Source organism: Eptatretus burgeri, chromosome 9, assembly GCF_056783735.1.
Source record: "Eptatretus burgeri isolate ZD-2024b chromosome 9, Ebu_testis_v1, whole genome shotgun sequence".
NCBI classification, from domain to species: domain Eukaryota; kingdom Metazoa; phylum Chordata; class Myxini; order Myxiniformes; family Myxinidae; genus Eptatretus; species Eptatretus burgeri.
In genome coordinates, this window is record NC_140969.1 from 37,146,038 (window position 1) to 37,158,059 (window position 12,022).

Here is a 12,022-nt window from a genome sequence, read left to right on the forward strand (position 1 = left end):
ATGGTATTTTGTACCTTCGCAGTTTTTTCAATGGATTTAATCATCTATTTTTACAGATCGAAAATTCACCTCTGCAGAAGAAATGGATTCCTGTCAAAATGTGAAACAGGGATTAAAACGTCAAAACAAAAATGCTATGTTCCTGATGTAGATGTAGAAATAAAAAATACACAATGACCTTCAGGATGGAAAGGGGTGATCTTTATAATTAATACATTGGAGGTAACAAAGATAACGTAGGGGGGTTGGTGGGGGACATGATTAGATTCAATAAATTCCATAGATTGAGCAAAACATTGGCAGATGCAATTTAACATAAATAAATGAAAGGTGCTGGGGATGGGTAAAAATTATGAAGATAGGATTAATGTGATACAAGAGACAATTTTAGAGCATGTCACACAGGAGAAGGATCTGGGGGTGGAAGTAGAAACAGGGGAAGGGGTGGGGGGTAAGCAGACAGCACATTGCCAGGCAGACATTGGTAAAGCTGATGAGGTTTTAGGTGGTATTCGTAGGGGGGCGAAATGAAATGAATAAATAAATATTATGTGCAACTTCAACACACAGGAGGATTGGATTTTGAATTGAATTGAATTTTATTAACTCTTCAACCCCTTTTAGAGCATGAGAGTAGAGAAAACATAAAAACACAAGTGTCTACAAAACGATGCCAGGATGCCATTTGGCCCATCAAAGCCATGATAGTATTGCCAATTTATCAAGGTTTTTTTTCCAGGTTTTATCCTTTTAAATGTTGAGCATCAAGCAAAAGCAGCAAATTCCATTTTTAAAGTCCTTGGAATGACAGTCAGTGTTCAAACCACCAATCTCCCACTCAGACCAGACTCCCTAACCATTACACCAAGTCTGGTGCCAAAGCAAAAGAGTAATTCATAAATCAAAAGAGGTAGTGTTAACAACTACATTTAGTGACGCCCCATCTAAAATATAGTATTGTGTTCAGATTTGATCACAATATCTGAGGAAGGACATAGGTGCCAAAGAGAGGGTTCCATATAAAGCCACGAGATTGATTCCGGGGCTTTGCAGCCGAAGTGATGACAATTGGCTGAAGGAAACAGGACTTTTTCCAAGTTAACCCTCCGTTATCACAGGTTCAACTATCGTGGGTTTCTCCCAATTGCGGGCAACCTATTATGTTCCGATTCCATTATCACAGCATTTAATTTCGACCAAGAGTGGTTTTTCAGCTGAGCTGAATAATCATTTGTATCGTGTACATGAACAATTACCTCCCATTACGAGCCTTGTGGTGTTTCTCGTGCACCGTTTTTTATTAGCCCAAACGTAAAGCAATGGACAAAGTAAGTTGTACGAAAAGGCAGAAAAAGGTTATAACATTGGGCAAAAAGATATACAGTGGGGAGAACAAGTATTTGATACACTGCCGATTTTGCAGGTTTTCCCACTTACAAAGCACGTAGAGGTCTGTAATTTTTATCATAGGTACACTTCAACTGTGAAAGACGGAATCTAAAACAATTAGAGGGGGGGCACTCAGTAGAGTGCAAAACCTCCGCCGCCAATACTGCTAGGTCACTCAAGTGAACCTGATATCCTATTCATTCAATTTGACGTCAACAGTGCTCACAGAGTTATAGTTTGCAACTTTCCCTTTTACATACTCAATGCATTTGTCATAACTACATTCCTTGAGACAGAAATTGATTTTACGTGGGTATATCCACCTGAAGTTCCAAAATCAGCCGCAATTATAATTTTGGCATGTTTTTTGTTGGAAATCACTTATAAGATGTAGAAATGCAAAAAAAAAAAATCGAAATTTTGTTGAAAAAAACGTTGTAAAAATTTTTTTCTCGAACAATTTTGTTTTGGGTGGGGGGGGTTGGAAATCACTTAAAACATGGAGAAATGCAAAAAAAAAAAAAATTCAAATATTTTTTCAAAATGGCCGTCATAGCGGCCATATTTGATTTTGGACCAAGTTCAAAATCTAATGGCATGATCCTTGGACCAGACCTAACCCCTATCCCCCCTCCCCGCACCAAGTTTCGTCGAAATCCGTCGAGGAGTTTTTCCATAATACTGTTCACAAACAAACAAACAAAAAAACAGAAATGGGTGAAAACAGTAACCTCCATCCATCTTCGAAGATGGCGGAGGTTAACTAACTAAAAAATAAAAAAGACCCGTATCTTGCCAAAAGGTGACCACGTGTGACTTACATGCCGGATCTTCCATTCATCGAAGTTGGAAGTGACGTTTTTGACTTTGAAGCAAAGCAGTATTTGCTCACTGTCGATTATTACTCCAAGTTTGTGGAGGTAGATTGCCTCAAGCACATTACAGCTCGCTCTGTGATCGAAGCTCTCAAGCAGCAGCTTTGTCGACATGGTATTCCAGAGAAGCTGCGAAGTGATTCCGGAAGTCAGTACACGTCAGAGGAATTTTCTCAGTTTTGCAAAGAATATGGCATAACCCACGACATTGTGTCCCCCAAGCACCATCGTGCCAATGGAGAGGCAGAAAGAGCGATCCAGATGGTGAAAAGGCTCTGGAAGAAGTCAGCAGATAAATACTTAGCCCTGCTAGACTATCGTACCACTCCACTTGAAGGAATAAACTTGTCCCCGGCTCAGCCCCCAATGGGAAGACGCTCCAGAAACACACTGCCCTGCAGCCGTACTCTTCTCATGCCTGCTCGGTATGACCATCACCTTGGGAGATCATGCCTCGACGCACAGAAGGAGAAAAAAAACACTATCATGACAAGCCATCTATGTCAGGTCTGCCACCGCTTCAGCCAGGAGACAACGTTAGAATGCTACCAAAGCCGGAGGCCAGGCATTGGATTCCAGCTGTGGTTGAGGCGCGCCACAACAGCCCCCGGTCATATTTGGTGAGGACCCCAAACAACGTGTACCGGTGTAACAGGCTCCATCTCCGCAGAGTGCCTCATTCAGCCAATGTTGGCCTGGTGGAAAGTCAGCCACCCTCTCGCTTCTACTCTTCCCAGGACATGAGGGACTTCCCTGATCCAACCGCTCAACAGGACACCCCAGCAGAGAACTGCTGCAAGTCCCCACGTCCAAGTGAGCAAGAATCTGAATCCCAAAGTTTCCCAACAGTGTCATCGCCTCGAGCCACTGCAACTCCCAGAAATACCAAGTTCATCACTCGGAGTGGAAGAGCTGTCAACCCTCCCAGACATCTGGATCTTTAAATTTAAATCAATTGATTCACGTAATCTGAATGTGATGCTGTTTGTTAATTCATTGTAAGTTTTTACTTTATTGACCCTATGCACTAAGCGAGTGAAGTCACAGCGGAAGGTAAGGCTCCGCCATATTGAGTGGCAAAAAAATCATGGCTACCACGCACGTGTCATGCGAACTTCTGGGCTATTTCCATGGATTAGTTGATATTTCTAAGAAGAGGTACTGCGAAAAACTGAAGCTGTGTGGTCTAAGTGAAGATCCTCACATTATTTCAAAGGATAAATGGACAACAGAAAGGAAATTTTGGCCTCAAATCGTTTTCCCTGACATCTATGTTTACCTTGTTGAAACGCCGAGTCCTTACACTCAAGCCAGCCTGAAAGCCTTCAAGTGTATGGACGCTTACTCATGTTTTGTCGCCGGGTTTGTTAGTGACATATTCTCGACGAAATCTGACAAGAACTGTATTATCGTGAGGGCAAAGGTAAGCCTGTTTTCTTTCATTTCACTATTATTGTATTCATTGTTGCTCGTTTTGTTCAGCAACCAGCGTCACTTTTTTTAACCCGACTGCTGCCACAAGTTAATTTCAAGTGAACCTCTTGTCTAAATGCTAAGTTGTAGAAAATCTTCGTTCGTCAGTTTGCTTACAGATACATTATATTTTTTCCATGACAAACATCCGGTATAATGCCACACTGATGTGGATATTTCAAAGTGCTAGTTTTTTATGTATGATACATATCGATGTGACTTTCTGTAGTGAAACAACTCAGAACTGTGTGCGTTCGACAGCTGTTAGAAAGGCGATCTGGCCTATCTCATTCTTTTTTGTTGTTGTTGAGGGTTTACTGGCGCTGTCAGAGCCAGGAGGCTCTATCCACACCACGCACCAGAATCTGATCAAACTCTTCAAAGGCAAATACATTTTGAATGGGTCTCCCACATTCCTGCAGGAATTTTAATGCCAGGGCACGAGACAGAACCAGAGCACGAGACAGAACCAGAGCACGAGACAGAACCAGAGCACGAGACAGAACCAGAGCACGAGACAGAACCAGAGCACGAGACAGAACCAGAGCACGAGACAGAACCAGAGCACGAGACAGAACCAGAGCACGAGACAGAACCAGAGCACGAGACAGAACCAGAGCACGAGACAGAACCAGAGCACGAGACAGAACTAAAGCACGAAACAGAGCTGGAGCACGTAAAGAGCTTGAGCACGAGATAGAGCTGGAGCACGAAAAAGAGCTCGAGCATGAGATAGAGCTGGAGCATGAAAAAGAGCTCGAGCACGTGGTGTCGTGGCAGAGGTGCGAGCAGGCAGACACGAACCGGAGTGTGGTGTACTGGATAGAAGAAGCTTAGCAGGCAGACACGAGCGGGGGAACAGTCGAGCCGGGCTGTGTTGCACAAGCGCGAGCGCGGGTGTACTCCGGCCCGCGGCTCTCCTTTATTCCGTACTCAGCAAACTCACGAGCCGGGCGACTACTGCATTCCTACAACGCCTCAGGCGGCGCGCACACCTTATATCCCTGGCAGACACGATGACCACCACGACCACTCCTCCCCTCATCATGCCCCGCCCTGCATGCCCGCAGGCTATACCACACTCCTCCCTCCTAAAAGTATGATTATTAAATGATCACCATCATAATAAGCATAAACAGCACGAAGGACTACGGTATAACAGTAGACAAGGCACAAAAAAGAAAAACAGCGAAGTATAACAGCACATCACATCATATAATGCGTGGAAGCGAGCTACTGGAGAAGCACAGCAGCACTACACAGCGAAAACGCCCCCAGGCGGCTCATGCTTACATGGCCCTTGGCGAGGTCGCGGCGACCTCCCGACCTCCCCAGCACCATCAAACGCCTCCGGCCCATAAGGCGGCACCTCTCCCCAGGCAGACCTGAAACAGATAAACCTTTCGAGGCCGGACCCCCGCTGTCTGGAACCCGCGGCGCCACCGCCAGACCCGACCGACCTTGGTGGGGGCGCTGAACAGCACCCTTGGCTGGAAGCAACAAACACTCCCCAACCCCCACGCACCATAATCAGTTGAGATTCCACCGCATGGCCAAAAAGGCCTTGAGCGCACCCAGAGAGCCACGCCCCAGGCGCCAGGCACGTCTGACCTTGCTGAAAGCAGAGGTGGGGGTAACGCCGACCAGCGCACGAGTCCCGGCTCCGAGTCGATCTCCGAGACCCACACGGCAGTTAGACGGTAGCAATTCCATTTAAACCACATTTCAACCATAAGCTCGTTATAAATCAATAGGAATAACATTTGAACCATTGCAAACTCATTTTTCCATACAGCGCGTTCTCTTGATAAAATCCCAGCACCTGACAAAACAACCACCCGTGGCCTGGGGCAACTGGAGGCCAATAAACCCTCTTTATTCGCCCCCACCTCTCTCAAAGCCCCCACATTACATTGATCATAATACAAATCCCATCGATTGATCTCCACCAAACTCACTCTCACACGGGAACTGCTGGCATTTATCTCAACAACGTGAAACTGCATCACTAGAGCAAGGAAAAACAAATATGCAATGAACAGCAACCCACAACCCACATCACGAGTCTGTCTCTTGGTTGTCGACTCGATGTTGTGACTCGCGACTTCCTTTAACGCCACGGGCTCACCGCAACCTGTTGAAGCTGCCCGAACAACACCGGCGCACATTGCCTCACGAACGCTGCTGAAGCGCGGGAACTCATCGCGAGAGCTGATACGGCTCTCGTCGCTCCCGAACCGTACATCACCGCCGCAGGCAGCAACGAACGGCCGCTCCCGTTGCATCGACGCGGCTCCTGCCGCCAGAACCTCGCCCTCGGTACTCGACGAAGGCATCGAAGAGAGCACCGGCACACCTGAAGGTACGAACTGGAGATCCAGCCGAGGTGCGCCAGCCAGTCCCGACCCAAAAGGACGGGCCCCTCCCCTCGCACCACAAACACCGTGAGTAGGGCGCTTCGCCCCCGGTAAAGCACCGAGACGTCGGGCGCTGCAAGCGGCGCAACCGCTTTGCCGGTGTACGCGCGCGATGCGCGGGCAGCACGAGTGGACTCAATTCGACACCCGATCAGTGCCCCGATCACCTCAACCTCCCCTGCCACTGATCTTGTCATCTCCGGATCAATTGGAAGCAGGTCTAACTCCGGCAGCATCTCCCGCTCCGGGTCGCTGGAATCTCTGTGCCCCGGCCGCAAAACTCGACCCGGGGCGGAAGGACCGCTTCGCACACCGCCATCTATGACTGTAATGATGGGCGATGACTCTCGGCGCACACCCCGTAGACGTCCTCGAGTGCTCAGACCGCCGTCCGAGTGACTGCATTGCAACGCTCGCCCACGACCCACGCCGCAGACCGTGCGCGTGGCCGTGCGTGCCTGGCACATCGCGCCGACCCCCGGACCATCTGCTGTGCCCCGACCATCGAGACCCCGGACATTCTTCAGAGCTTGCGCGACGTCCCACGCCGCGTTCGAGCCGAACCGCGTGTCCTCGTTCTTTAGCCGTGGCTTTGCAGAAATCATTCCCCCGATCTGTCGTGCCTCAATAAAACGAACACTGAGCGCGGCCGTTGCCCACTCGACGTGGCCGAAGTAGATTCCAACGAAGGCGGGCACGCGTTCGTGCGCCGTGCACCGACCTTCTGCCATGCTCGTGCTGGCGAGACCCTTGGCTCCGTAGCCTGGAACCGCACGCGTTGCCATGCTCGTGCTGGCGAGACCCTTGGCTCCGTAGCCTGGAACCGCACGGGTTATTTGCCGCCCTGCACACGCCGATCCGAAGATCCTCGTCAGCCAACTGTGGTGTACTGGATAGAAGAAGCTTAGCAGGCAGACACGAGCGGGGGAACAGTCGAGCCGGGCTGTGTTGCACAAGCGCGAGCGCGGGCGTACTCCGGCCCGTGGCTCTCCTTTATTCCGTATTCAGCACACTCACGAGCCGGGCGACTACTGCATTCCTACAACGCCTCAGGCGGCGCGCACACCTTATATCCCTGGCAGACACGATGACCACCACGACCACTCCTCCCCTCATCATGCCCCGCCCTGCATGCCCGCAGGCTATACCACACGGAGGATAGCACAACTCCGCTTTATTGCCTCGAGCGAGAGGGTGAGCGTACGATGCCCGTAACTCCCGCTTTATTACGTACTCGATGCACTCTACAGGCACACGACCTACAGGACACTGCTAATGACAGCACATGCTGCTACTGATGCTACTGGTACTACAAGCCCCGAGTGGGCGAGTCGTAACATATGAAGCCACAACCACGTGACCACTACCACAACTCCTCCACGTCCCCACAACGCTCTCTGCCAATACAGGACAGAGCACGAAAAAGAGCTGGAGCTATCTCATTTGTGTCCTATCTCATTCTGTCAATAAAATAAGGGATATCATGCATTTTAATGATACAAATCAGACAACATTTTGTAACCACCAGCTATTTAATACCAACTACTGAAATAACGTATCAGAAATTAGTTACATACTGAAGACAAAATGAAGGCTACACAACCAGTCATGTTCGCCAGGTCGCCATTTTTCTCTTCTCAGAACCGATAGCCAAAGATTTCGTCGGTCTACTTCGGCGGGAAAGCGGTAAAACTGCACTCAAGAGCCTTTAGTATATCGCTGAGTCCATCCCGGGGCACAACAACTCTTACCCATTTGCTGAAAAAAAAAAATCGCTTGCTTGGAAATAACGGTGTAGTTGAAGTGGAGACTATCGGTTGTCATGGACACGGTAATACTTTCTTGCCACTCAATATGGCGGAGCTGCCACAGTCACGTGACCGGTGACGTCATCTGAATAAGGGCGATAGAGTTATTTGCTTTGTTGGTTTCCTTTAAAGTGGCTTCCTTGAAAGAAAGGAGGATGTAACGTATTATTCTGACTTGTAATTGTGTTTTCGTTGTTGTGCTTATTTGTCAGACACGAGTGAATTGTCTGTCACCGCGTCAATAAACGCGGGCTTCCGCTTCCGGCACGACGGAGTCTGCATGAGTTCGTCACACACCCTTTGTATACAAGTTAAAAACTCTTCATCCATGAAGTATATACTCTTCAAAATAAGAAACTTTAACACGTCCCCCACCCCAAATAATGCACTTTAAATTTCACATGCATAATCCAGCAACATAACATAGTAATTGTTATACACTCCCCTCCCACCACCTCAGATAACCCCCTCTCTTCTCCCTCCCATCACTCCCTTTCTCCCCCCTCCCCCACCTCACATCTCTCCATTTCTCCTCCTCCACTCCTCCCCATCCACCCCCCTCCTCCCCTGTATTCCTGTCAGTGAAACGACAGGTACTATTAATTTGCTGGTATAAAAATAATGTGTATACTGTTGCAGGGTATAAACAGACCCCTCCCCCAACAATCTATTAATGGCACACCCGAAACTTAGATCATGATAAGATCTTGCAATTTTTCTTACTTTGCAACAAAACGGCCTTAAAATAATTTTCAAGAAATTCAGTTCCGTATTTTGAAATATTCATTTACACTTCGTCTTCGATTTTAGACCAATGGTCACAATCACACTTACGGTATGACAGACCTGAGCCTCGTCCTGGTGGAGGTGTTGCTCTCTTCATCAAAGACTCTATTCCTCACTCTCCATGCACTGCTCTCACTCCCCCACACCCCCAGGAATACCTCTGGCTTCGGCTTCCCCTCCACTCCCACCTCATGTTTATATGTGTACTGTACCGTCCACCGAACAGTGATGACTCCATCTACACCTCACTATCCGAAAACATGGACCATCTTCTATCTTCTCATCCAAACTCTCTCTTCCTCTTATGTGGCGACTTCAATTGTCATCACGCCAGTTGGCTAGGTGTGGGTACCTCTCTCACCTGCCATGGCACCTCAGCAAAAGCTTTCTGCGACTCATTGGGACTGACTCAATCGGTCAACTTCCCGACCCGGATCTCAACCAATGGTACTCCATCTCTTCTGGATCTGGTTTTGACAAATTTCCCTGACAATATCTGCTGCTCTTCCTTCGCTCCAATTGGTTCTTCTGACCACGTCCTTGTCAAAGTGGACATCTCTCTGGCTGTTATCAGAGAACCACCTCACCGCCGTCGAGTCTGGCATTTCACTCAAGCCGACTGGCAGGGTCTCCGAGCAGCCATCAAACTGACAGACTGGTCTCCTATCACTACTTTCTCAAACATCAACTCATCCTGGGAATTCTTTCAAAGAAACTTGCTCTCCCTCATGCACAGATTTATCCCCTCTCGTGTTCAGTTGTCTTACCCTTCCTCCCGCCCCTGGTTTACTGAAGCTTGTGGCGAGGCAGTTGTCCTGAAACAACTTGCCTTTGCCTCATGGAAAGCAAACCCAACTGAGGGCAATCTCAGTTCTTTCCACAAAGCTCGGAACAAGTGTGTATCTACCCTCAGGAGAGCCAGAAAACAACATCTTTCTCATCTCAAGTCTGAACTCTCAAACCTCTCTCCCTCCTCAAAATCCTGGTGGCGTTTAATCAAATCTGTTTCTGGTGTATGTTCCCCCTCCATCCCCTCCCTTACCTCAAATGGCCGCACTGCTGATTCCACACGTGATAAAGCTGAATGTCTAAACTCGGTGTTTGCAGCTAAATCTTGTGTCCTAAACCCATCACTATCTCTACCCACTTTACCCAGTCGCACCCAACTGTCCCTGGACTCTGTATCCTTTTCTCCTGACAAGGTGGAGAGCTTGCTTTCAAACCTCGAGTCAGATTCTGCAACCGGTCCAGACGGCATCAGCCCACGTGTCCTCAAAGCCTGCTCTTCTGCTCTTGCTCACCCTCTCTCTGTTCTATTCACCCTCTCATTTGCCCAAGGTCATCTGCCATCTGCTTGGAAATCTGCTAACATCACTGCCCTGCATAAAAAAGGTGCAAAAACAAATCCCTATAACTACAGACCAATCAGCCTTCTCCCAATCATCAGCAAGGTGATGGAATCCATCATCGCTTCAGATATGAAATCCTTCCTCTTCTCCAATGGCTTGATTTCCAATCATCAATTTGGTTTCAGACCAGGTCACTCTACCCTGGATATGCTGCTTCTGCTCTCCCATCAATGGATGGAGGTCCTCAATGCCAGACAGGAAATCCGAGCCGTATCCCTGGACATATCACGTGCTTTTGACACAGTCTGGCACCCTGCCCTACTCACCAAACTCTCTTCCCATGGTATTCAAGGCCATCTCCACTCATGGCTCGCAGACTTCCTCTCCTGTCGCAGTCAACGTGTGGCCCTAAATGGAGTTCTTTCATCCCCTCTTCCTGTGCAGGCTGGAGTTCCTCAAGGTAGCGTTCTGCGCCCTGTTCTTTTTCTGGTTTTTATCAATGATCTCTCGGACTCTCTGGAAAATCCTCTATTTCTCTTTGCCGACGACTCCACCCTCTGCCGTACCATCTGTCATCCCTCAGACCGGCAAGCAGCAGCTTCTTCGCTCACTGCAGATCTGGATAAAATCACAAACTGGTCCAACACGTGGAACATGTCTTTCAATCCGGACAAATCTCACACTCTCACTATGTCTCTTCGAAAGGACCGTTTACAAACCCCCCCCCCATCCACTTTCTCAACAATCCTCTGGAAGAAGTCTTTTCTTTCAAGCTTCTAGGTCTCACTATCTGCCATGACCTTTCCTGGGAAAGTCACATTTCCAACCTCGCCTCAAAAGCCAGTCGCCGACTGGGAATCCTCCGTCGTGCTAAGTCCTTCCTCGGCCCTCTTGAGCTCCTGACCACTTACAAAGCTTTTGTCCGTAGCCTGATGGAGTACTGCTCTCCCCTCTGGGCTGGTGCTCCTGCCTCCCACCTTTCTCGGCTTAACGCTGTCGAAACCAGGGCATTTTAGATCATCGGCATCTCCCACAATGAAGCTGAGTCTTTGGGCCTCTCACTCAATCACCGCAGGTTGGTCGGTGGTCTTTCTGTCTTCTACCGACTCCTCTCCAGCCTTGCCCCCCCTGCTCTCTCTGCGATTTGTCCCCACCACATTTCCACAGGGCGCTCAAGGTCCGCCAACAACCCCCTTCTGGTAAAACTACCAAAATCACGAATCACTGCTCATCTTCACTCTTTCATTCCTCTTTTTTCCCGCCTTTGGAATAAACTTCCTCACTCTATTCTTTCCCATTCTTCCCTCCAGGCTTTCAAAACAGCTGTTCACCACCACCTCTTATCTTCCCCCATCCAAATCCTGCATCTTTTCTTACCCCGATAATCCACCCAAGCCCACTTCCTTCATTTCTCCTGCTTTCCTTCCTGAAAGTCCCTGAAATGTCCATCTTCTCTTCGCCATGTTCCCCGTCCCATCCCCATCCCTCTCCCTTCCACAGTTCACCTGTGTCTGTTCCCCACTGTTTTGTCCCTTCCACTCCCGCCCCTCTTGTCTCATGCCTCCTTGCTGTGAGTTGTGTTTGCTCTCATACGAGCCTCGACCAAGGTATACAAAAAATAAATAAATAAATAAATAACCATTCCCCTCCTCCCCCCTTCCCATTCCCCCTTCCCCCTTCCCATTCCCCCTCCCTCCCCATTTCCCCCTCCCTCCCCCTTCTCCATTCCTCTTTTTTTCACCAGACAAAAGTATGTTAAGTCCAGACCTCATGGGCCTGACATCTTGTGTGTCTTGGTGTCCGCATCAGCACTCGAAGTGAAAAAAACGAACACCAAATGTCTGCACGGCAGACATGACTTCTGTCAATGTCGGGAATGTCCATCAAGGGTCCATTTCCCGACTTTAAACAAGACACCATCGATG

General features: G+C 48.7%; 1 protein-coding gene across 1 annotated transcript; it reads right to left on the reverse strand.

Moving 5' to 3' along the window:
* Nucleotides 1-224: 224 nt before the first annotated feature.
* LOC147019916 (uncharacterized) lies at nucleotides 225-8,330 on the reverse strand. The gene is made up of 2 exons (XM_085894754.1): nucleotides 2,211-8,330; nucleotides 225-414 (listed from the first exon to the last, which is right to left on the reverse strand). The coding sequence occupies exon 1, from the start codon at nucleotides 6,937-6,939 to the stop codon at nucleotides 5,848-5,850; it is 1,092 nt and encodes a 363-aa protein (XP_085750880.1). The 5' UTR covers nucleotides 6,940-8,330; the 3' UTR covers nucleotides 225-414; nucleotides 2,211-5,847.
* Nucleotides 8,331-12,022: the final 3,692 nt, after the last annotated feature.